This window comes from Rhinolophus sinicus, linkage group LG18 (genome assembly GCF_036562045.2).
Source record: "Rhinolophus sinicus isolate RSC01 linkage group LG18, ASM3656204v1, whole genome shotgun sequence".
Lineage (NCBI taxonomy): Eukaryota > Metazoa > Chordata > Mammalia > Chiroptera > Rhinolophidae > Rhinolophus > Rhinolophus sinicus.
In genome coordinates, this window is record NC_133767.1 from 16,459,132 (window position 1) to 16,484,952 (window position 25,821).

At 53.4% G+C, this 25,821-nt stretch overlaps 1 protein-coding gene across 2 annotated transcripts in view; it reads left to right on the top strand.

Annotated features, from left to right (window-relative positions):
• Window positions 1–24,305, top strand: part of IL4R (interleukin 4 receptor) — a 32,070-nt gene extending 7,765 nt beyond the window's left edge. Inside the window, exons 1-10 of one of the 2 annotated variants that reach the window (XM_074322590.1) lie at window positions 1,857–2,741; window positions 5,106–5,193; window positions 6,702–6,849; window positions 8,314–8,465; window positions 9,600–9,751; window positions 14,237–14,393; window positions 17,623–17,722; window positions 19,512–19,590; window positions 20,937–20,986; window positions 21,804–24,305. In XM_074322590.1, coding sequence (XP_074178691.1) covers window positions 5,124–5,193; window positions 6,702–6,849; window positions 8,314–8,465; window positions 9,600–9,751; window positions 14,237–14,393; window positions 17,623–17,722; window positions 19,512–19,590; window positions 20,937–20,986; window positions 21,804–23,367 — 2,472 coding nt within the window. In that variant the 5' untranslated portion in view covers window positions 1,857–2,741; window positions 5,106–5,123 and the 3' untranslated portion in view covers window positions 23,368–24,305. Of the gene's footprint in view, window positions 1–1,856; window positions 2,742–5,105; window positions 5,194–6,701; window positions 6,850–8,313; window positions 8,466–9,599; window positions 9,752–14,236; window positions 14,394–17,622; window positions 17,723–19,511; window positions 19,591–20,936; window positions 20,987–21,803 lie in introns of those variants that run through there. The other variant, XM_019718087.2, reaches the window with a different exon arrangement.
• The last annotated feature ends 1,516 nt before the right edge of the window (window positions 24,306–25,821 follow it).

Below are 25,821 nucleotides of genomic sequence, written 5' to 3' on the forward strand. Positions count from 1 at the left end.
CTCCCCCGGGGAGGCCCACTGGTGCCTGCCTTAGGTTATGACAGAGACGCCAAGCCACAATTGGTCAGTGTTTATCTCGCGGCGAGAAGCAGAAAATGCCAGCTCTTGGCGCTGTGCCCCTGTCTCTGTCAGGGGTGGCTGACCGGGCCCCCTACATGCAGCCATTCAGTCTTCCATCCAGCAAGTATCCATCACCCCCTACTCTGGGCCAGCATGGTGCTGGGCTCTGGGGCTGTAGCAGTGGACGCGGTGGACACAGGCTCTGGCCTTGTGGGCGGGAGCTGCGTTCCTGGGGCATGTGGACTGTGGACAGGAAGTGTGCGCATGTGATATGCTACAGGGCCTTCAGTGCTGTGCAGACCAATAGAGCAGGACAAGGGCTTGGCAGTCATGGAGGTCGGCTGCTGGCTCAGCCTCCGGCGGGGCCTCTGGTGCTTTCTGCAGGTGGCCGTGGCTTCTAGAATCCCGGCTGGAGTTGCCTGGATGCCTCCCTGGGGGCCCGATTATCTGCTTGGGCTCAGCATGTCCACAGCCAGCACAAATGTCCACGTTGCCATCGAGTGGCCTCTGGCGCCAGATGCCAGCCTGTCCTCGAGGTGGTGCACCCCCCAGGGGCTCTGGCCCAGCCGTGTCCCATGGAGGAGGTCCCTGGTCTCCAGCCCTAGCCTTTCTGCTGAGCTCTAGGCCACGAGGACGCACTTCCGGCATCCTGGATGAGGCCCACTGCTGTGTCCACAGCTCTGCAGACTGCGTGGTTTCCCCTAGCAACCCCGCCCCCCTTCCCAGCACCACCACCTGCCACTGTCCCAAACCAGAGCCACCTCCTCCTGGCTGTCAGCTGCCTGCCCCCGGTCATCCCTGAACGGTCACGTCCACCTCCCAAACGGGGCTGGAGTCTGCTTTTCTTCTCCAGCTCCAGCAGCGCCCCCTTCTCTCCCAGCCGCCTCCGTCTTGCCACGTGCTCGTTCTCCACACACAGGTGGGAGTGGGACTTCTGGAATGCAGCTCCTGTCTTGCCAAGTGGCTCCCCACTGCCCTGGGCTGCAGGCCAAGTCGCTTACCACGCCTGGTAGACAGTTGGCTTCTGGCCCCACTGACTTCTCTGCTCTTATCACCACCTCCCCTTCCCCCCATCACTGCCACCAAGGGCTCGTCTTGTCGGGAAGGGACTGGGCTGTGCCCTCCTTTCTTCCTGGCTGTTCACACACTTTCCACTCATTCCTTCCCTCCCTCCCTCCCTCTCTTAGGATCCTTAAGAATCTGTAAAATGGGTTTAATAATTGTACTCCCCTCATGGGGTGTCTTAAAGTATCCAGAACAGTGTAGGGTACTAAGGAAGCACTAAGTACGTGTAACCATGAGAATAAAGTCGGGTGCACACGATCATTTATGGAGTGCCTGCTGTATGCCTGGCACCAGGCTCCGTGTTCTGGTTCCCTGCCCTCAGGGAGCCCACAGCGCCCTCTGTGGGGCATTCTTCCACCCTCTCACACCCCGCCTTCCCCTCCGTGGAGAATTCTGTCATGCCCCCCCCCCCCACACACACACACACCTGACCCTGGAGGACCAGCGTAGGTCCTGGTAGACTCTGTCTCCTAACTGCCTCTTACATTCTCTGATGGTGGTGTTCCTACTGCTCCCTGCAGGCCTGTTTCTTTCTCACACTGCCCCCTCCCTTGGTCCACCCCAGCCTTTCAGGGGCGCAGGCCACAAGCCCGAGACCTTGACTCAATTAGTCCTCTTTTCCTCTCACCCACCCCACAACATCCCATTCTGGCAGCAAATCCTGTGGGCACTACCGTCAAACAGATCTAGACTCCGACCCATTCTTACCGGGCCTTACCCACCACCCTGTGCCTGGACCAATCCGCTAGCGTCTCCTCACTGGTCCCTGCTTCTGCCCTTGACCCCACCACTTACTGGCTGTGCATCCTTAGGCCGTTTCCTGAACCTTCCTGGGCCTTTCATTCCACACAGGCAGATGGATGGTTAGAAACGTCTCTGTTCACTCAAAGATTTATCAAAGGAAAGAAGGAAGAAATGAATGAATGAATGGCCTGTTTTGCATCTGTAGTACCCAGCACATAGTAGGTGCTCAGAAAACGCCTGCTACAAGAATGCATGAGGGCCTGGAAGACACAGTAGGTACACGAGAGCCTGGGGTGGCTCTTGGCTGACATGACTGAGTCTTGCTCATGGTGGCAACAGAACCAGCCTGCTGCCACCCATCCTCGTCCCTGGCTGGACTCGGGGTAGGGCAGGCAGGCAGCCTGGGCCATTTTAGGGCTCTGGCCTGGCCTGCCTCACTGTCCTGGGTGGGGCTGCTGATGTAGCTGCCAGTTCTGGGAACCCCAGCCAGGCAGCAGTTCCGGGAAGGCTGCTGCCTCAGGGAGAAGTGCGTCCTTGGCCCCCCGCCAGACCGGCCCAGCTGTCCCCAGGCCAGAGGAAGCTCTAGGCTGGCTTAAGATTGTGGAGTTTCAGGGATCAGTGGCTCCCAGGGGAGGCCTCCGTGGCCCCTGCTGTGCTACTGGCTTCCTCTCCAGTACCTCTTATAATGCTACTGACTGCATCCTGTCGGCGGATCCAGCTCCCACCCTCCCTTCACTCGGGCTTGTAGTCAAGACGAGGAAGAGGAACAGGAGGCCCTGTGGGCACAGGAAGAGCCTCCTCAGTCACGTCCGTACTGCTGCTGGCTTCTGACTCTTCATGACCTGCCACCCATCTCCCCCCAAATAGAAAGAGTGAGTTGAGTGTGTTTCTTTGCCAGCAGGAGTGATTTTCTACTCCGGTGCTTCTGCTGTCTTCCTGGCTCGGGCTGTCACCAATTCTTTGACTCTGCCGCTTCCTAACTCTGACCTTGGCCTTGTCACTTGCCCTCTCTAGGCCTCAGTTGTCCTCTGGCCAATGCTACCACCTCCCAGTGTTGCAGGGACGGCGTTTCAGAGGTAGTGAAACACATTGGTTAGGCACGTGGATTCCGGAGGGAGACTGCCCCAGTTCAGATCCTAGCTGTGTGGCCACAAGCAAGTGCTCTAACCTCTCTGTGCCTCAGTCTCCTCATCTGTAAAATGGTGATTTTAATGGCACCTCCCTCATAGAGTTCTTGTGAAAACCAAATTGATTAATACATTATAAGCACTGAGAACAACGCCAGGCACATAAGTACATACTCCATGTGCATGGCAGTTACCATGGGCCAAGGCTTGGTACATACTCCATGTTTAAAAATAGATGGTTGATTTTGTTATGGTTGAATTTTAGCCAGTCATTTAACAGATGTTTATTGAGCACCTGCTGTGTATATGTCAGATACTGTTTAGGCACTGGGGACAGCAATGACCGTGACAGACACAGCTCTGCCCTGGGGTTCACATTCTCATGGGGGAGGGGGTGACAAACAATACATGTATAGACAAAGAAATCCCTTCCATGTTACAGGGTATCTTCTATACTCCCAACTTCATGAACTAGCAGCAGAATGAGGGGCGGTTTCTCCTCTGCCTGTTTTTGTCTTACTGGCTTGTGAGGCCTCTTTATCTATTAAGGCCGTTAACCCTCTGTCAGGTAGGTCGCTACCCTTTTTCTAGTCACTTGCTTGCTTTCTATTTTTCTGTGGCGCGTTTTGACGTGGGGAAGTTGAAAATTTTTTGCAGTCCAATGTTTTTCTTTGCTATCTACATTCTGAAATAAAGTACATTCGCCCCTGTGAGCTCGGCGATACAATTAGATAAGTAGATGACAGAAATAAACAGGGTGCTGTGATAAGTAATGGGGGAGCCCTTCGTAGATGACGGGGTATTACAGCTGCGAGGGAGAAGAGTGCTGGGAGTGGGTCAGAGCACTCAGGCCAGTGGGACCAACGGATTGTGGGGGAGGGAGAGGGCACAGGTGGGGACAGCATGTGGGTAGCCGGGGCCTTGAGGTTTGTTATTTTTTTCATTTTCTTAAGCTTTTATGATATTTGTAGGCTCACATGCAGTTGCAAGAAATAATATAGAGAGATCCGCTGTGTTCTCAGATTCCTCCACGGGTCACGTCTTATCAGACTGCTGTCAGTATCCCTCCCAGCCAGGATACTGACAACCCGTGGCTCGCATTCCGATCCGGGCCCGCTTTACTTGTACGCATGTGTGTGCACATGTCTTTAGTTCTACCACACAGACAGCTCTGTGTCTCCACCACCACAGCCAAGGTAAAGGACAGATCACAAGAATCCCTCTTTGTTGCCATTTATAGCCACATCGACTGCCCTTTCTGCCCCCCCCCCACCTCCCAGGAACCACTAGTCTGTTTTCCATTTCCATATATTGTCATTTCAAGAACGTAACACAAATGGAATCACAGTGAGCACCCTTTCAGCTTGGCTGCTTTTACTCCTGGGCTCGGATTGTATTCGGAGTCAGAGGTGCCCCTCTTGAGTGGGCCATGAACCCCTGGGGACTGGTGGCACCTGGATGAAGACACCCTTCAGGAACCAGAGGCCAGTGGAGGGCATGAGCAGGCAGTTCAGGGCCTCGTTTCCAATCTAAAAACGATTCTGCCTGCCGCGTGGCGAAGAGATGGGTGACTCATGTCTGTAGCCACCCAGGGTCCCCCATCCCCTTATGTTCTCAGCCTCAGACGAGATTTTTGAAAAAGCTTGGCCACGGCATTTCCAAACTATATTTCAAGGGATTGTAAATCCTTCAGGGGTTTTGACGTATACGTGCACACAAATGAGGGTTGGGTTGGAAATAAATGTGGTAAGTGGGTTAAATGAACAATAGATCTTCTTGCTGCAGGACTTATCAGAACCTTTACATGCAAATGTGCATGATGAACTTCCAAAAGTCCGAGGGGTTGCTCAAGCTTAGCAGGCCATGGGATTGTTTCTCGAGAAGCCTCTCTTGGGGCAGGTGTTGTGTGGCCCTCACTCTGGGCTTTGTGCTTCTAGATTGGGTTTTGTGACTATAAACAGTTCTGTCATTGTTGACAGAGACGCAGCGGCTGGGGCGGGGGGTGGATGGTGGTATCTGGAGTAAGGTGAGGTCTGAAGGCTGCACCTGGGACGATGGGGATGGTGGGGACCACGCTCAACACTGACCTGGTTCCTTTTCTCTTCGCAGGTGCCTAAGGATTTCCCAATGGGGTGGCTTGGCTCTGGGCTCACGTTCCGGGTGAGCTGCCTGATTCTGGTGTGGGCGGCAGGCGCTGGTAAGTCACCACCTCTCGCTCATTCCGCAACCTGTTTATTGACTGTTTACTTGCCAGCCTCCTGGGATAATCAGTGAACAAAACAAAGACCCGTGGCCTTGGCGAGATTACATTGTAGTGAGACGAGACAGCCAGTGGCAAGTGGCCCTAATTCCAAGTACATTCTAAATATTGTCAGAAGGTGACGGAAAAAGACAATCTAGAGCAGAGGCAGGAGGACTGGGAAAGCTGGGTGGGTGGAGTGGACGATCGCAATTTAAAATATGTGCTCAGGGATGTGCTCACTGAGTGGCAGACAGTTGACCTGAAGGAAGGGGGGAGCCATGCCGACAGCTGGGAGAGGAGGGTTTCTGGAGGCCCTGAGCCGAGAGCCCGCCTGGGGGGTAGGAGGAACGGAAGGAGGCCAGCCAGCGCGGTGCAGGCTGTGAGCAGCAGGTGGGAAGAGAGGAAGTCAGAGAAGTGGCGGGGTGACCTGGTGAAGAAGGCCCTTGCAGGGTTTGAGAAGAGCAGCGACGCGGCCTGTTACATGAAAAGGGATGCCTTCGGTTGTAAGCACAAGGGGTGGAGCCGGGCGGTCCGGGAGGAGGTGCACAGTAGGCCGGGTGGCTTGGCCCAGCAGAGGCGATGGGAGCTGATAGCTTCTGGATCCATTAAGGGGGTGGGGAAGGGTGGCGGGGGCAGATTTGAAGGTGAGAGAGAGAGAGGTGTCCAGGATGACTGAGATTTCTGACCTAAGCGACCAGGAGGGACGCGGTTATCATTTCTGAGAAGCAGAGGAATCAGGAACTGGTTTTGGATATGAAGTGTGTTTGAGATATTTACTAGATATCTAAGACTCTCCGTAACGTGGTCAATCTTTTATCCTGCGACCAAGTGCAAATTGATGGCAGCTGTGAGGGGGGCGGTGCTGGGCACAGGAGCACCGGTCAGGTGCTGGGCCATCTAGAGCCAGGGCGATTTGGCAGACCCAGCCGACACTCTGCTGGGTTCAAATCCCAGCTTTGCCCCTGACTGGCTGGAAGAAGTCCCCCAGCTCTCACCCTGCCCTTCCATACTGACCACACCCAATAGGACGCCAGAGGACCAGGGCACTTGGGTGACAAGACCCTGGGGGTCAGCCTCCTGAGTGCAGAGAGGGGTGGAGAATAGGTGGGGGGTGGGGAGGGGACCATGGATCACGGCACCTCCCCCACTCACACAGGTGCCCGTAGTTCTTTAACTTGGCCAAGGCCAAGTAGTTGAGCTGCAGAACCTACAGGCACACTGGATGTATCCCCTCTAATGGACCCTGCACCCCAGGGTATCTCTTCCGCTCAGCAGTCACCCCAGTGCCAGCTGGGAAGCTCGGGGAGCCTGGTCCTGGCCCAGCTCTGGGAGCTCTGGCCATGACCGTGCCTGGGACTGTGGTTTCCTTGTTTTGCGATGGCCCCTTTGTGCTGTTTGGGCTGATTTCCAGCATGTCCTGTGGCGCATGTCCCTCTTGCTGAGCACGCTCCTGTGTCTCCCAGGCGGTGTCAAGGTCCTGCGTCAGCCCTCCTGCTTCTCTGACTACCTCAGCACCTCTACCTGTGAGTGGAAGATGGATGGCCCCACCAACTGCAGCGCCGAGCTCCACCTGGCCTACGTGCTGGAGTTTTCCACCCCGCCCTCCGCCGAGTAAGCCGGTGCTGGAGCGGGAGGTGGGGGGGCAGGCGAGGTTGGCCCTGGGAGTTCGCCCCGTCTGGGCGGTGCCCTGGAGTGCATGGTGCTTTAGCATGAGGTTCATTGTGGCTTCCTGTGCACGGTACAGGTGAGGCCCTGGGCGCCGTGTGTGTAAGGACAGTGAGTGCGTCATGATGCTTGGAGTGCCCTGTCACCGACACCTGTGGGTGTGGGGGGAATATTGGACCAGACCAGCGGCTCTCAGACATTTTAGTCTCAGGACTTTTGCATGCTTAAACAGTAGTGAGGACCCCAAAATCTTTTGTGTAGGTAGCTTATGGCTATCAATATTTACCCTGTTAGGAATTAAAACAGAATGTTCGAAGCACGACGGCACACGAGACCACATTCAGTGAATCATCACACATCGTGTAGCCTCCGGAAAACCCCATGCTTGTGAGAGAAAGCGGGAAAGTGGCAAATAACGTCTTAGTAGGATTATGAAAATAGTTTGACCTAATGGACCCCTGAACCACGCTTTGAGACTCACTTGACTAGACCATTGTTTGGGGGTACAGTGTTAGTGGTTGAGTTCACCATGGAATATGGGGTACATTGTTCCCTGTGGTTCATTAGAATAATCCATGTACACGGGGTACTGTGACAGGTGCTGCCCAGGCCACGGTGGGGTACACTGGGCACGCAGTTCCAGGCCACGCTGGAATGCATAGCACACCAGAATGTAGGGTGCGCTGACAGGTGGGATTCCACGATATACTGAAGTGGGTGGGCTGTGCTTCTGTGTGTGGTACATGGGCCTACACCAGAGATCGCAAACTATGGCCCACGAGCCACATTCAGCCCACCACCAGTTTTTATAAATAAAGTTTTATTGGCACACAGCCACGCCCATTCATTTGCATATCGTCTATGGCTGGCATCTTTTGTGTGTGGCAGAGTTGTGTATTTGCGACAGAAACAGATGAGGCTCAAAGTCCAGAATATTTACGATCTGGTCCTTTCCAGAAATCATTTGCCATTTCCTGGCCTAGCTCATGAGAGGCAGGGTTGGCTGTTTGGGGTGGTACGTTAGGATTTTTGTTGGCGCACAGGGCAGCATGCCAGGGCATGCCACAGTTGCTGGACACTGGGATAGACCGTGCCCTCCAGAAGTATGCTGCGACATACACGTAAGCTGTTGCAAATTCTCTGCTGCCATGGGTTCATCCCTTTCACTGGCTTTTAGGGATGAGCCACGTCCTGGGACCAAGGCTGCGGCCAGGGGTGTGTAAGAGTCCCTGGTGGGTGTGGCGAGGGGCTGTGGCCAGCAGGGAAGGCAGTGCTAGTCCACGTCCCCCCCATACCCTGGCCACTTTGTTCCCAAGGCCTCAGGGCGACCAGGAAACTGGGAGAGTATGTGGCTCCTCAAGGTGTGTTCAGGGGACCCATGACCAGCCTAACCCAGCCCTGTGTCTGCAGAAACTACACGTGTATCCCTGAAAACAGAGACAGCACAGTGTGTGTGTGTAACATGCGGATGGAAAACATGGTCTTTGGGGATACCTACCTGCTGGACCTGTGGGCTGGGACGCAGCGGCTGTGGAGCGGCACCTTCAGTCCCGGCGAGTATGGTGAGCGGGGCCTGGGGGGAGGGGCACAGGTGTTCCCACAGCCGGCCGCCCCAGCAGGGGAGGCAGGCCTCTTCCCTTTTCCCAAACTTGATGGGGTTCTTGCCCCTTTCTGGGCCTCAGTTCTCCCATCTTTGAAATTAGATTGGGCCCCGCAGCACACCAGGCCCCCTTCAGCTCCAATATTTCAACCCCCTGAATGTAAGGGCCCCGACTGGGGTGCTGAGATCAGGCATGTTTGATGGAGGATCATGCTTGCTGCAGATCAAAAATTTAACGGGGAACCATCCTTCCACTCCGCCAGCTGCTTAGCTGCCGCTACTTCAGGCAGTCTAGAGCCCAGAAGGCTGGCTTTCTCCTGGTACCCAGAGTCCCCCTGGGTACCTCCTCATGAGCTTGCTGTGTGGAGTGACAGGACTTTAAAACACCATTTATTGCTTTGTGACCTTGGGCAAATCACATTACCTCTCTGAGCCTCAGTTTGCAGAAGAGTGTGATTATCCCCATTTTGCAATAGAATGAACTGTAGCACAGAGAAGGCAAGTAACCTGCCTAAGGTCACCCAGCTACTAAGAGCTGAGGCAGCCTGTCACAGAGACCCCCATCTTCACCACTCCACCAGGAGTTCCTGAGGGGCCAACTCATCCTGCTGGTGGTTGGGGTGGGCTGGGGGGTTATTTAAATTGGCCCATGAACAAACCCATGAATTAAAATAATTCTTGCATGTATATGTTGATTGTAATGTATATTATATACCTGTGATCTCATGGATATGATTGCTTAAAAAGAGACTGAGTTCTCAAACACATGAACCAAAAAAAAGAAAATTACTTAGTAAAGAATGTAGTACACAGATGTGACCAAAAATGTAAAGGACGAAAGTGAAACGGTCAAAGTTTGGGTGACTTTGGCTAATACACTTTGCATTCGCTGTAGAAAGGTAGTTAGTTAATAACGACCACAGTGCCAAGTGGAATTGTAGCGACATTTGAATGAGTATTGTCATTCTAATTCTCTGTATGACTCTGAATCTACACGGAGTCTTAAATGTACTGTACAGAGGTGGTGCTGACTAAAAATCAATGGCCCGTGGTCTGCGGGCCAGACAAGCTCTCACCAGGTATCGCTTTTCCGCAGTGAAACCCAGGGCCCCGGAAAACCTCACAATTCAAGCCAACACCTTCCCCATGTGGAAGCTGGACTGGATCAATCCGTACTCGGCTGAAGATTTCCTGTCTTCCGTGCTCTTCTACCTGGTCAACATTTCAAATGAGAACGACCCCACAGATGTGAGTGGGGGTTCTGCAACCCCTCTTGCGACTCAGGCGGGCGAGAGCCAGGCCTGGGGTGGGAGGTGGGAAGGATGCCGGCTTGGGGCCCACAGCAAACCAGGGGACCTAGAGTCCCAGCTCTGCCCTGGCTCTGTGCTGGGCTAGTCCTGCCCCTGGCCGGGCCCCAGTGCCCAGTGTGCAGAAAAGGGAAGTCATTTCTGGGCACTGCTCCTCACCTGTAAAGGAGGGTTCTGCGCCACGTCTGTTTCCCAGAGGCCAGGACACTGAGCTTTTAGGAGGGTCCCTCAGCAACACACTTAAATGACTGGGTCCCACAGTCAGAGGGAGTCGGTGGCCTCCCAACCCTGCTGGTCAGGGAAAGCGTCTCCGCTGACCTGACAGGCTTACCAATCCTTCTTCTTCCCAGAGGAGTCCACAGACTCAGAGCTTCCCCCCAAAACCATGTTCAGCCATGACTTACTGCCGTCGCTAGGTTCCGACTGCATTTACTTTTCTGTGACACTCATGGTATCTGCTGTTTGCTTTCCTGTCACAGCAATGATAGCGGGTTCCGTTTTAAATGAACGTATTGACATTTTTAAAGGGGAGAGCTGATTCATAGGAAACTATCAAGTAAATAATAGCCGGGGTTGTACAGTGATGGCTTGGGGCTCCCCTCTATTTTAGTTGCAGGTGGGGGTGGAGGTCACTTCCTGCCGCCCATGTTTTCCCCTCATACATTCCCACCCGTGGTGGTTGATTACATCTCTCAGGTGTGGTTTCCCCCTTGGCGCTCAGGCCAGGAGGTGGGTAGGAGCAGGAATGGGGCACACACAGTGTCCCATGGGCCCCGGGCCGGCCGTCCTTCCCACCTCCCGCCTCAGAGAGCAGTTGGGGGGAGGGGGATCGCACAGATGCCAAGGAAGGAGGTGGGTTCCATTTTGTCCATGCGTCTCCCCAGTCCTGTTCCTGTGCGAGGCTCAGTTCAGGGGATAGCCTGGAGGGGACAGAAGAAATGTATTTATTGACTTACCATGGCTGGATCTGGATTCCGTCACTTCGCCCTGCTTTATTCTGCTTTGGCTCTGCTGTGAGGCCGGCTCGTCTCTCATTTGGTGGCTGACTTGCCCGCTGGCAGCTCTCAGCCTGTGACCCAGAGCTGCATGGGAAAAACTTTTCTTCCCAGGTACTCTCAGTAACAGGCTTGGGGCTGACGATCGGTTGCGTGGTGGTGGATGGCAGTCCGGTTGCTGCTGGCACGCCGATCTCTGAACCTGTCACAGGCTGTGGCCGGACAGAGGGAGGGTGCTCGTGCTCTGCTCTGCTTGCCCAGGGGTGAGGCATGTGCCCACCTCTGGAGCTGCAGGTGGTGTCAGTGCCACCCAAGCCGGATGGGCTGAGAATAAGGCAGGAGTGGCTCCCCAAAGGAGACTCTGGGGAAAGGGAAACAGGGACTGACTGGGCTGGCTGAGACACAGCCAGGTCTAGAACCTGGCACCAGACTCCAGCCAGTGGATAGAATTGGTCGTCGTGCCTGGGCTATGGCTCAGTGGTCATGTGGGTGCTCAGGGCTGCCCCAGCCCTCAGAATTCAGGTCCAGCTTCTGTTGTTGGTGGGGCAGGGGCTACTGAGATGCCCCTCTCCCATGTCTTCCTTCTCAAGGTCATGGCTGGGCCTGAGGAATTCCCCTCATTAGTCATTGGCCAGTGCTGGTCACATGCTTCTCTCTACCCAATCACAGGCTAGGAACGGGATGGCCACAGTTGGTTTAGACCAATGAGGACTAACCCTGGAGCTGGAGACAGAGTCTTATCTACACTGAGCTGTGGGGATCTCAGTGGCATAGATGCTGGGTGCGTGTCCAGCCATGTTTGCTACAGTATTATAGACACCTGCACTGGCTCGAACTGGGTGGGATCCATTAAAGAATTTTTATTATAATAGAAGCTTGTCTTGGGATTTTGGGAATGGAGCTACTCTTTGTCCTGGATGATTTCTGGACAAGGTTCCAAAATGGAGGTGGAGTTTTGGCCTGGGCACTGAAGGATGTATAGGAGTTTTCTAGATAAGGAACGTGAGCAAAGGCTTGGAGGCATGAAAATTCATGGCATATCTGGGGATTATGAGAATGTAGGAGCACGTGCGGTGAAAAAGCAGAAAATGAGGCCTCACGTCCGTTCAGAATCATAGATGCCACGCTCACGATCAGTGGTGACCATTTCTTGTGTGCCTACTATGTGCCACACACGACGTACATCATCACTAATGGTTGTGAAAATCCTGCAGGTAGGAAGGTATTTGTCTCTCCTCTTCTGTGTTGAGGAAGCTGAGGCGTGGAGAGGTGGCACGATTCTCCCAGGGTCCCACAGCCAGGGGGGCGGAGCTGGGATTTGAACTGCGGAGCCTGTGCTGCTTCTCCTTCCCTGGATTTTCCTCTCAGAGGTGGTCCCCTGAACACCTGGCCTTTTTGTGAAAAGCCAACCAAGCACAAGGAGTTCCTTGAAAGCTCCGATTTCTCTTTTGTTTCCTGGTAAAGCATTTCCCAATCCCCCACTCCTCCCCAGGGTGTTCGATTCCTTGGGTGAATCGTGAGATCCAGCTGTTACTTCCAGCTTATTCATGTTTAGAAAGAAAGGGAAGAGTGAGAGTGTCGTTCGCTCCAGCTCTGGTCTCCTCTCACAACTCCCACCCCATCCTCTGCTCCCCTGGAAAGCTCCAAGCCACCTTGCAGTCCCTCCAGCAACCTGTTCAGGCTCTGCTTTTGTTGCTGTACTAAACCTCCCCCGCCCGGCTCACTTCACCCCAGCCTGTTTCCCCCAACACGCTTCCAACCCGCAAGCAGAAGCAGAAGCAGCTGCTAGCAGCCGGGAAGGGGAAGGGGCTGCAGGGGGCCTGAGGAGGAGGGAGAGCTGCAAAAGGATGGACCCTCCCCGCAGGGAGAGGAGCCCCAAGCAGAGGGTTCCAGCCACACACTTGCCATCAGACTTGACCTTGACCTTGAACACAGATTTAATTTTATTTTTTATTTTTTAAGGTTTTGTTGTTGTTGTTTCAATAAAAGTAATATTTACATAAAGTAAAAAATTCAAATGGTAGGAAAGGACTCAGAATGGAGATGTGTTTCTCTTCTGACCACAACCTCCATCTCCACTTCCCAGAGGCTGACCACTGCTCCCTCTTTTGCCAGGAGGGGAGGGAGACCAGGCTGGAGCAGGCAAAGGGCCCAGAGGCGTGTGTGTCCTTCCAGAGGTTACGCTTAGTGCAAACAGACATCTGTGTGTTCATTCATCACTGTGTTAGTCTTCCATCGCCACATCGAAATGTCACCATAAACATGGCTGCTTTAAATAGCACACGTTTATTGCCCCACAATTTGTGCTGGGGTCTGGGCACGCCCCCGCTGGTCCCCGGCAGTAATCAGGGAGTCAGCCAGGGCTGCGTCTCCCCTGGGGCTTGGCTGGGGGAGGATCACGTCCGAGCTCTGTGATGTTGGCAGCGTCCGGTTTCTTGTGGGCTGTTGGATGGAGAGCCTCGGTGGGTCGCTGGCCCCCGGCAGGAGGCCCCCCGCCTCGCTCTGCTCCTTCCCTCATGGCTTTCTCAGAATCACAAAGGGAGAGAGAGAGAGAGAGAGAGGGTGTCCTAGCCAGTGGGATTACAGCCTTACCTCATGCAATCACATACGTGTAGTCCCTACGTACCCATCACTTCACCATCATTTATCAGTTGGAGCCGAGTCACAGATCCTGCCCCACTCAAGAAGAGGGGATCACACAGGACTTGATACAAGGTGGGGGTTATGGGGACTCCCTCAGCATCTGTCTGACACCATCACTATGCCTTTTTCCCCCTCCTACTTTTTAATACAAAAGGCAGCAGACAACACTTACTAATCATCTTACCTTCTTAACAACAGACCTTGGAATGCCCTTCCCAGTGGGGGCTCGATTGGGCAGGGCTGATATTGGAGGCTAGTGATTTTGAGCTTGACCAAAAGGCTCTAGTGAGCCCATGAAGGAGAGAGAGGCACACAGTGGCTATCTGTGCTTCAGAAACATCCCTCTCAGGCCCTGTCCTAAATGCTGATTTGTATAAACCCATTTAATCCTCACACCAACCCCGGGAGGCAAGCACTTTTATTATCGCTGTTTTGGCAGGACATCAAGGCCCAGAGAGGTTATGCCACTTACCTAAGGTCACACAGCCAGAAAGAGACAATAGGGACCCTTACCCTCAATTTACAGATGAGGAAACGAAAACTCAGAAACATTAATCAACTTGACCCAGTAATGTCATATGGCTAATTAGTGGGGATTGGGGGGTCGGGTGAGGGCTGATTCCCTGACCCATCTTACTTGACTCTGGTCACAGTTTCAGAGATGGCAAAGGCCTGAACTGGAGGAATAGCCAAATACCCGGGCTGGCGGCTCTTAAACATGGTGGGGTTGGCTCAGGATGGCAGCCAGAGTGGGAGCTGGTGCACTGATGTCTTCTTTCCTTTACCAGTTCAGAGAGTATAATGTGGACCACCGGAATACCACTCTCCTCTTCCCGGCCACTGCACTGAAGTCTGGGGTTTTCTACATCATACGGGTGAAGGCCCAGGCTCGGCACTACAACGGCACCTGGAGTGAGTGGAGCCCCAGCATCAGGTGGTGGAATTGTGAGTATCCATTGTGAGTCCTGAGCAGCTATAATAGAATCTCTCCTCCTCGCTTTTATTCTGTGGCCAGACGCTCCCCCTGGCTGAGGCTCTGGCTTTCCACATCCTAGGATGCCTGTCACTGCTGTAAGAAATTACAGACTGACGTGGTGAACTGGCTGCGGTAGGTAGGCTAGGCTGCAGTAACTGACAAGCCCACAGGGTCTGTGGGTTAGCACTGTAGGAAGGTATTTCTCGCTCGTGGAGGCTGGGAACTCAAATGTCTGGAAAGGGGATTCAGACATTGTGCATTTCACTGGTTTGTGGGTGGTTTTCCTCCCCATGGCTCCACCATTCTCTAGGACAAAGTTGATTAACCTTTTTGTGTCGCAGACTGGTGAAGCCTGTGGACTGTGGGGAGCCATGGTTACAGGAAACTCTGAGCTTTACAGAATGGCTCGGTTTCCTCCCCCTGAGGCAATTGTCTCTGCCTGCACCTGGGGGGAGCTTAAGCTTGTAAACTGCTCAGGTATGTGGTGGGAAGGCCAGTTCCCGGACACAGAAGCTGATGCCTATCAGGGCAATTGATACGATAATTACTTTTGGGAGTTTCAGTGAATTTTGTGTCTCCTATGTAAAAGTTAAAGAATTTACAGTTGCTAAGATAATGCATACTTTCGTTGCTAAGTTGCAGTACTCAAACTGCATATATAGGTGCAGTAAAATAAACTTAGGGTCTTCAGGATCACTGAAGTCCACGATCGCCATCATATGTGAGAGTGTCTTTTATTCATTCCCACTCCCCCATTCGGGAACCCATTGACTTGTGGCGGCTGGCCCGTCACAGTGGACCTCACCTCAGAATAACATTTTTCAATGTGTAAAATAAAATATGTAGGGCTGCAAGGGAAACTCATTTTATTGAAATGCAATTATAAAAATATTTTAAAGTATATTTACCTAGGGATATATGCTTCTTTATCAACACGTTAAAAACAGGATCTGGTGGTAGTTCTTGTAAATACTGAAATTGCAAAGTAGATGAGCATCAGTCGTATTTCATGGGATGGCAGCTGTACTGTGAGATGAGAACAGCTATGATTTCTGTTGGGAGCTGTTATTGTGGTTTGTGGAAGCTGTTATTGAGCTGTACTTGCTGCTATTTCCTCCCTCCATTTCGAATGGGAGAAAATGCTAGGTGTCAGAAGTTAGTGGAATTAAAGATGTCATTTCTTTCCCTTCCAAGTTCTCAGACCCCTGAATTCTGTCTGCAACTTTGATGGAGGTCTGTGGACCCCAAGTTAAGAATCTCTAAGGGCCCTGACATTCTTTGCATTCAGAAAGGGGAATGAGAGCAGGGAGACCACACCTGCTTCTTAAAAGCCTTGGCCTGGAAGTGACACATATCACTTCCTCTCAAGTTCTATTGGCGAAACTGGTCACATGGCCAAACATAGCTGCAAGGGATTCTGGAAAATGAAGTTCCTTGCTTGGTAGCTACATCCCCAAAACAATTCTTTGCAACCTTATCACATATGGCTTTTGCAATAGAAATATTGAATTATCTCACATAAAATGAAGTCTTACAAGTGGACCTTCCCAGGTTTATATAGCAGCTCAGTGATGTCACCCCTGAGTCTCGTGTTCTTTCCTTCTGCTGTCCTTAGCATGGTAGTGTTTTTTCCTTAGACTGGTTACCTCATGGCCCCAAGTCCGCTGCTGCACACACCCTCAGACCCCAAAAAACAAAGAGAATGAAAGGCTGCCCCCAGGGAGTGCACCTCATGTATCTCTCTCCTTTATCAGGAAGCAAAAAAAAACAAACAAAAACAAAACAAAACAAAACAAAAACATATATATATAATTTTCAGAAGTTTCCCTAGAAGACTTCCCCTTGTATCTCATTGGCCAGGACTGTCACATGGACTCTCCCAATTGTAATGGAGGCTGGAATTCCAATGTGTGGAAAGGGGACTAGGATAGTCGTGATTGGCCCAAACCTCAGGGTGGACACATTGCTACCTGGCAAAGAAGAAGGGGAGCTAGGGTAAGGGAAGCTGCCTCAGGTGGCATCTCTACAGTGGGGAGGAGTGGGGGCTGTTGTGAACATTCAGTGAAAGATGGATTCTTTAAAGTGCTGGGCACAATGAGAATTGGCAGGTACTCTGACCCCACCCACCACATGTCCCTCTCAGCATTGCTCACTTTGTTCCGTGGGTGTCTCTTTGCCCGTCTGTCTCCTATGCTGGGCTGCGAGCTCTATAGGTAGTGTCTACTCTGAGTCTGTGTCTCCAGGACCCAGAACAGGGCCAGGCACATAGTAAGTCCTTGGAAAAGTTTTGTCGAATTGATTTGCTTCTAATATTGACCTGGGGAAAGAAAGGGAAGGGAAGAGAAATAGCTTGTATGGAACACGTACTGTATACTGGATACTCAGTCTTTATGTCCACAAATGTTTATTGAGCTCCTACTATGTGCCTGGCCCCATGCTAGACACTGGGGAACAGTGAACAAAACAGACAGAAATCCCTGCTCTTGTGGAACTGGCATTCTGGAGGGGGAGACAGGAGATAAACAAGTAAACCAAAAAAATGAATAAGTCTGATATATCTAGATCCAGATGGCAGTAAGTCCGGGAAGAGAAGAAAGTAGGTACGGGGATGCAGTGATGGGAGCAGCAACAGTAGAGAGTGTGTGGAAAAGATTTTTGGAGCTGGTGACAGTGATGGACGAGAAGGAACCAGCTGTGCGAAGAGGGTAACAGCAAATGCTTATTGGACGTGCCTTGTAATGTGTATTCTGAGTGTAACTTATATTAAATCGTATAATCCTCACGTCATCCCTTTTTGATGAGTATTGTCAACCCCATTGTACAGATGAGGAAACCCAGGCACAGAGAGGGTGAGGGGCATGTCTTGGGTCACCAGCAAAGATGACAGTGTCAGGCTTTGAGCTCAGATAGTCCAGGTCCAGCGTCACTGCCCTTGACTTCTGTGCTTCAGGAAAGAGAGAGCAGCAAGTCGAAGATCCTGAGGTGGCCCTGAGCTTTGGAGGAGCAGGGGACAGCCCTGGAGAGGGCTCAGTGTACAATGGGGAGGGTAGGCGGGGATGGGGTGGGAGGTTTCGGGGTGGCCAGCTCATGCAGGGCCTGGGAGGGTGTGTTCCTGAGGCCTTAGCATCCAGCTTTGGGAACTGGAGTGCAGGCTGTGCCCAGCCTGATGCCGGCTCGCGGCTTCCCTCCCACCTGCAGATTATGAACTGTCCTGGGAGCAACACCTTCCACTGGCTGTGAGCATCTCCTGCATCGCCATCCTGGTCATTTTCCTGTCCTGCTACTTCAGCATCCTCAGGTGAGTCCTGGGCCAGCCCTCTGGGGTGCGGGGTGGGCGGGAACCCGCTCCGCCTCCCCCCAGCCTGTCAGTTTGCAGGCCTCCATTCGACAATAAGTATTTATTGAGCAGCTACTATGTGTGAGGCACTGAGGCAACAGCTGAAAGGAAACCAACACGCACCCTGTGTCCTTGTGGGGAGACAGATGTGAGGTCAGGAAATGACCACGGCCATTTTCCATAGTGGTCCCTGCGCTGAAGGGAATACACCAGGGCAAAGGGGAGAATGTTCCAGGTGCTGTTTTAGGTGGGGAGGCCAGGGCAGGAGACCTGAGAGGTGAGACCTGACTGGGGGAACGAGCTGACCAGGGTAGAGCTGGGGCAAGGGCCTTTGGCAAAGGGAGATGGATCACACTCAGGTCCATCTGTCTGTGGTCCAGACACTTGGGGGCATGTTGCAACAGACAGGAATTCTAGCCAATCACCTTGACAGAGTCAAGAGACCTGGGTTCGGATCCTGGCCGTGGGTCTTGGTAGCTGTGGGACCACTGGCCTTGGGTCCCTCCTTTGCAAGTTGAGATACAGTGAGAACATATTTCATCCTAAAAGTCCTAAGAGAGTCCAGTGGGTGGGGGATAGAAGGAGCCTGGTTTCTAGTGAATACATGGTGTTTCAGCGCCTCAGTCTTCCCACCTCTGAAGTGGGACTAGCGAGCCTAACTCACTGTGTCAGGTTTAGCGGTGGCTGAGGATCGACGTGAGTGAAAGTGTCCGTACTTTGCAGGGCACACATTAAGTGTGCAGGGAAGGCAAGTTTACCTCTCCATGTCTTGTCACTGACCCCTCTGAGCCACGCTAGGCTGGTCTTTTCCCCTTTTCTGAGCCTCAGTTTCCCTCTCAGCTGTTCTTCCCAGCCCCACTCACGGTGCATTCCAGCCTCCTTGCTGTTCCTTGAACACAGCAAGCAGGTCCCTTCCGAGCCTTTGCACTCGCTGTGCTGCCTGCCTGAAAAGCCCTTTCCCCAGACATTTCATGACTCTCTCCTCGGCCACCTTTACTCACCACTCAGCAGTCACCTCCTCAGGGAGGCCTTCCTGGGTCGCACTCTCCATTCATCTTCTTCATTGTTATTCATGGCACTTAATGCCATGAATTAATGATGTCATATAATCATTCCTGTATCTGTTTGTCTGTCTCCCTCTTCTAGAAGGTCAGTTCTGGGAGGGCAGGGCTTTAGTCTGTCTTGTTCACTATTGTGTCCCTGAGGCCTGGCACACTGAGTGGTACATAGTAGGTGCTCTGACATGTTGACTGACTGAGTGGAGTAGGTGGAGGCTAATCCAGGACCTTCCCTCTCAGAGCTGAGCCTCCATGGGTCCAGGCTGACTCAGGAAGAGAGAAGGAATCTGTTTCGCCCAGGGTTCCCTCAGGTTCTCAGGCCATCCCAGGCCTCTCCCTGGCGCCTGGCTCTCGGCTGCTCCAGAAAAGGGCTTGTCGATGGGAAAATCCAGAATTCTCTCTCTGCAACTTGAGTCTGTCCTACTTCCCTGGGACTTCTTCCCACTGAGGACAGAGGTGGCTGCGTCAGAGCGCCACCTGGGTAGCAACATGCCGGAGCAGGAACCCGGCCCTTCCTCCCAGCTGTCACCTCACCTCTCTGGGCCTCGGTCTGCTCATCTAGGAAGGGGGCAGCACCTGTTCATGGGGTTCAGGGGAGACATCCAAAACCACTCAACGGGGTCCTTTTTATGGGAAGGAGCACCAACCTGTTAAGGACTCAGAGGTCAGCACCGTTCCCTTTTCTTTTCCAGGATTAAGAAACAGTGGTGGGACCAAATCCCCAACCCCGCCCACAGCCGCCTCATGACTATTGTGATCCAGGAGTCTCAGGTAGGAGGGGGGTTGGGTCGGATGCTTTGCACTGATGTATCAGGAGGTAGGATTCCAGACGCCCCGGATGTGCTGGCTATTCACTGGCCTTTGGAATTGCACGTGAGAAGTCAGGAAGAGCTCAGTGTGTGACCTAGCCGCTCCTTGGCTTTCATAGCTACTCCCCTGGGGCTGGTCTCTCCATCTTTTCCCCTCCCCTGGGAGACGATGACCCCTGAGGGCATCTGCCCGTTCATCTTGTAAGGTGGTCCCCATACCAGGGCAGGAAGCCAAAAGGAGAGGGAGAGGGGGGAGCGCTTCCCGTCTTCCTCTTATGAGCAGGAAACTGCCCCCAGGGCCCTTAGCAAATCTCTCCCTAGTTCTCCTGAATCACATCCCATGCTTTTTCCTAAACCGTTCACCTGTGAGGAGTGGGCCAACCAGATGGCCACCCCTGAGCTAGGGGTGGGGCCAGCGCCCCCAGGGCAATGGCCACGTGGGGTTTGCCTGTGCAGTAGCAGGGTTCCCTAGGGAGGAGGGAGTGAGGGGTACAGGACCTGCTAGAACAGAAGGTCTGGTCTAGAACAGAAGTGTCCTCAATGCTCCAAGGACCCTGTGGCAGTCTGGAGTCCAGTGGTGCTGGATTTGAACCCTGGCTCTGCCTCCCCCTCGCAGAGTGGACTTGAGCAAGTGGCTTAGCTTCTCTGAGCCTCAGTTTCCTCATGTGGGTTGCAATAGTGTTTCCCTCACAGCTGATGTTGGCATTCATGGAGACAGTACAAGTAAAATGTATATTACAGGGTCCTGCACATAGTAAGTGTGGTTTATGTATCAATTAGCTTTTGCTGTATAATAAATCATCCCAAAACATAGACAGTTTGTGACACCAGCCATTTCTTGGGCTCTTACTTCTGCAGGTTGGCAGTTGGGACTCAGCTCAGCAGTAGGGGTGGAGGGAACCTAGGCTGGCTGGGCAGATCTTTGGGCTGGCGGGTCCCCTGTGGCCTCACTCAAAAGTCTGGCAGTTGGCTGACTCTCATCTGGGTCCGTGGAGGTGACTAAGCCATGGGTCTCTGGCCCAGTTGGCTCGGTATCACTCCCACCACATTCTATTGGCCAAAGCAAGTCACATGGCCGGGCCAGCTTCAAGGAGTGGGAGGAGTTACAGAGAACTAGGATCATGTCTGCCATTGGCCAAAGCAGCTTAATATTGGGGCAGGCTCCGTAATTCCCAGGAAATAGGCTCAGAGCACCGAAGTGACCTGATTGTACCAGACGTGTGTGATGTCAGGACTTCATTTTCCCATAACAAAGCTGATTGGGCAGGCCACTCTGCTCCGTTTCATTGGTTGTCTCTCTGTGTTTAGGTGTCACTGTGGAGGAAGCAGCCCCGAGGTCAGGACCCAGCCAAGTGCCCGTACGTATATGACCTTAGGTCCTCGCCGACATGCATTTGGAAGAGGATGGAATTGGGGGGGTGGACCCCATCGTGGAAGTGGGATCCCACATCCCCTCCATGTCTGCCTTCTCTTTCTTGGCATTTAGCACTTTTCCTGTGACACTGGGTTTTGAGGGGTGGCAGCAGGGGGAGTGGTCTGGGTAGGTAGGCTGCTGGCTGAGCCCCTGAATTTCAGTGGTGGGGGGTCAGGCACATGCTGAATCCTGTTGGGGCTGCACAGTCTGGCCTGAGCAAGACTGGCAGCATTGACAACCAGGACAGTGGTGCCAGTTGTTAAAATGCTGACATGACTGCCTACAGGTTGGCACATACCACTATCCTAAACCATTGAGTATGCCACCATCACGCTGGCCCCCTTGGCTTCTCCTTCAGTGCCTCCTGGGCCTGACCACAGTCCAGAATGAAAGGTTTATACCTGGTACAGCAGAGACTCCAGGACACTGGGAACCCAGGACCCCACAGCCATTCTAATTGGTCATTACTGACGCTGGGTGCTGATACGTATTTTAAATACCATCTTCCCTGACAAAGACATTTCCTTACTCAATAGACTCGGTTTGTATTAGGTACCAGGTTACATGCTGACCTCCCAAAGTCAGACACAGACTCTTCAAGGAGTTCCCAGCTCGTAGTGGGACAGACTGATAGATTGTTGATGATAAAGGCAAGAAGCATGTTTACCATAGGCCAGGGTGACTTCCCGCTGGGGCTTTGAAGGATGAATAGGAGTTCTCAAGTGGTGAAACTGAACCCGGACCAAACTTTGCTTTTGCAGACACTGGAAGACTTGTCTCACGAAACTCCTGCCCTGTTTACTGGAACATGGCATAGAAAAGGATGACGATTCCTCCAAGGCGGCCAGAAACGGGCCTCTCCAGGGCCCTGGAAAATCAGCGTGGCAGTCTGTGGAGGTCAGCAAGACGATTCTCTGGCCGGAGAGCATCAGCGTGGTCAAGCGCGTGGACCTGGTGGAGGCCCCAGGGGAGAGTGAGGAGGAGGAAGAAGTGGAGGAAGATAAAGGGAGCTTCTGTCCGTCACCCAAAAGCAGCGGGGGCAGCTTCCAGGAGGGCAGAGAGGGCATCGCGGCCCGCCTGACGGAGAGCTTGTTTCTGGACCTTCTTGGGGCTGAGAATGGGGGATTTTGCCCGCAGGGCTTGGGGGAGTCCTGCCTTCTTCCACCTTCAGAAAGTGAGGGTGCTCAGATGCCCTGGGCTGAGTTCCCAAGTGCAGGGCCCCAGGCGGCATCGTTCCAGGGCCAGGAGCAGCCTTTGAACACAGAGTCAAACCCTCCGGCCATGTGGCGGCAGAGCCCACGCTGCCTGCCTTTTACCGAGACAACTGCCGTCATCGCAGACAATCCTGCTTACCGCAGCTTCAGCAACTTCATGAGCCAGTCGTCGGGTCCTGGAGAGCTGGACTCACCCCCACAGCTGGCCGAATGCCTGGGGGACGGGGACCTCACCGTGCCCTGTGTCCCCCAGTCGTTGGAGCCCCCCACTGCCCTCCAGCCTGAGCCAGAAACCTGGGAGCAGGTCCTTCGCCGGACTGTCCTCCAGCACGTTGCAGCCCCTGCCCCCGCCCCGGCCCCCACCAGTGGCTACCGAGAATTCATGTGTGCTGTGAAGCAGGGCAATGCCCAGGCCGGGGAGACAGTGGGCTTTGGCCCTTCTGGGGATGCTGGGTACAAGTCCTTCGCTGGCCTGCTTGCCAGAGGTGCCACCTGCCCGGGGACACCTGGGGTTGAGGCCAGCAGTGGGGAGGGAGGCTATAAGCCCTTCCAGAGCTGCCCTGAGGCTTCTGCCCCCACCCCTGCCCCCCTGTTCACCTTTGGACTGGACATGGAGCTTTTTCAAAGTCCTCAGAAGTCACCCCTCCCAAGCAGCTCCGCAGAAGGCCTCATGCTGGAGCCAGTGGCAAAGGGAGAGAACGGCCAGAAGCCCCCACTCCCCCCAGAAGAAGCCCCAGACCCCATTAGGGATGACCTGGGCAGCGGCTTTGTCTACTCGGCTCTCACCTGCCACCTGTGCGGCCAGCTGAAGCAGTGTCACGGCCTGGAGGAGCATGGCAAGGCCCATGTTGTGGCCACTCCCTGCTGTGGCTGCTGCTGCCCGGACGGGTCCTCACCCCTGGTGAGCCCACTGAGGGTCCCTGACCCCTTGCCAGGTGGGGTGCCACTGGAGGCCCGCCTGACAGCCTCCCTGGCACCCTCGGGTGTCTCAGAGAAGGGTAAGCCCTCCCTGTTCTCCCAGCCCGCCCAGAGCAGTGCCCAGAGCTCAAGCCACACCCCCAACGTGGTGGCCACGCTCTCTGCAGGGCTCACATGCATGAGTGCTTCTTAGTGATGTGCCCTCTTGTCTCAGGTCTACAGGTGAGGACTGGGCCTTCCCACGTCTGCCAGACGCCTCCTCCTTGCAGGCAGCCAGGCTGGCAGATTTCTGAAAAACTCAGAGAACCCTGGCATGACGTTGGAAGTTGTCCGACACTGGGGCTCCTCCCTCGTCCCCCCTGTTCCCAACACTGATGGCTCAGCACATCCCGTGGGAGTGGAGGGTGCCCGGCAGCTGTGCCTCCAGCAGGCACCTCTAGGAATCTTGGCTTGTGAAGAGCCGCTGCCACTGTATGCTGCCCACCTAGTCTGTTGCCCATGTCTTGCCCAGTCCTGGGATTAACTGCTGTTGTGTCACCGGATTGGACGCTGAGCCTAGAAACTAACCAAGCCAATGGGTATCCCTTGGGAGGCCTTGGGAAACCAATGGGAATTGAGGCCCTGGAAGGGAGGTCATTTGCCCAGAGGTGCCCATTCATTCCACGGAGCTTCATTAGGTTGATACCGGAGGCAGGCTCTGGGCTGGGGAAGGGTGTTTCATAAAGTGAGGGTAATATGACTAAGCAGTGACAACTTGCTCTCTGATTCCTACACAGTGTAAGACTGGGGGCTCCTGTTAAGCGTGGACCCCCCCAGAATAAACATGCCCAGCTACCTGGGGGCCGGTCAGTGCCCCCACATACCCTGTTGCTGGCAGCCAGAGACCAGAGGGAGGGTTCTCGCCTGACATCTGGCTGAGCTGGGCATTCTAGACACTGACAGCAATTAGCCTGCATGTTGGGCCAGACCTCAGGTTGAGTAATACTTGTTTGTGTGCATATCAAAGATTGTGTAAAACCTGGTGTTTGTTTGTGTTTGCTGAGGAGTGTGGAATGGGAGGGGGCGGAGTTTTATATAAACAAAGGTTCTTTATCTTTTTTTTTTTTCACTTATTAAACATACTGCTAAGCATGCTGATGAGTGTTGTATCTCTGTTAACTCATTGACCCCCCCCAAGAGGTCCAAGAGGTTAAGTAACTTGCTTGGGTTCCCCCCAGACAGGGATTCAAGTGCAATTCGTTGACTTAAGATGGGATTCCAGGAAACCCTGCTTGGGGAATGGGGCTGTGAGGCAGGGGACATTAAAGGTGTTACCAGCAGTGTGGACAATTCTGCTTAATCCCGTGGGGAGCTTTGGAAAGCCAGGCACGGTGTATGTCTAGAGGTGTCCCTGCCAAAGTAGGGGGGAGCTGGGGTGTTTGTCCACCAACTCCCATCTCTTACTGGTGAAGGACCACTTCCAGGGGCATTGGCAGCAACTGTGACACTTTGCCAAAGTCACACTAAGCTAGTTAGTGGCAGGCCTGTCGCCAAACCCAGGCTGCAGATGGGGTGATGTGTGGGCCTCAGACAGGTAGGCAGGGAATCTTATACTCCCACGTTTGTGTTCACTCTGTTTCTCTGAGTAGATGCCCTGACTGTCACACTTGCAAAATGAGGGGCCTGGCTGTTTGGGGTGCCTTCCTGCTCTGGCATTCTATACCACACTGGAGGTGACGGGGAGCTCACTACCTTACATGCAGCTTGATGTTTGTTAGAGGTGCCGCCTTTGTGCTGAGCACAAATCTATCGCTTTAGTGGCCCAAGTCACCTCCCTTCACCCCCCCTCCCACACACACACGGTGTACAGATGGGCAAAAAGGACTTGCGAAGGTCAACAGTGAATGGCAGAGCCTGAACTAGCCCTCTGGACTTTTTGCCTCCAAGAGTTTCTATAAGAAAATACAATAATTTAAAATAACTAGGGCCAAGCCATATGCTAAGGGCCACCCACTACATCCGCTCTCGTAGGCAGGTTGAAATAGTATTCCAGTTTTACAGATGAGGAAGCAGGCTCAGAGAGGTGGAGGTTTAGCTTAGGGTCACACAGCTAGAAAGTCCTGGAGCCAGATTTGAACCCCAGGTCTGACTTTGGAGCTCCCAGCCCCCATGGGATGCCAGCTCAGGGACAGCATGGGACCTATCCAATGTTAGCTTTCATCCTCTTTGCCTGCGCACTGTCTCAGAAAATCCAGTTAAAAAATTAAGCAGCAAACAGAAAATACATTTGTGTGAGTGGTGGAGACGCAGTTGAATTGAAATCCAATGGAACCGAGGCCAGAGTCATTGTTCTCTCTGGATTTTAGGAGAAAGAGAGCAGAGTTCTCGGCAGAGGCTCATAGCACACAATTGGGGGCGTGGAAGGGGCCTTGAGGAAGCTAGAATGGAGAACTAGACAGACACACCTCCCATCTCTCCTCCAAATATAACCCCACCCTCCCAGGCTCAGGGAAGCTGGAGAAAGGCCACTGTGCTTGCTTTCCCAGAAACAGAAAAGCTAGAGAGCAGGAAAGCCACACACCCCACCGATATTTACTGAACACCTACTATGCCAGGCACCACTGGGTGCCGAGGAAACTGAGTGAGACAGGGTCCCTTCCCTCCCGGA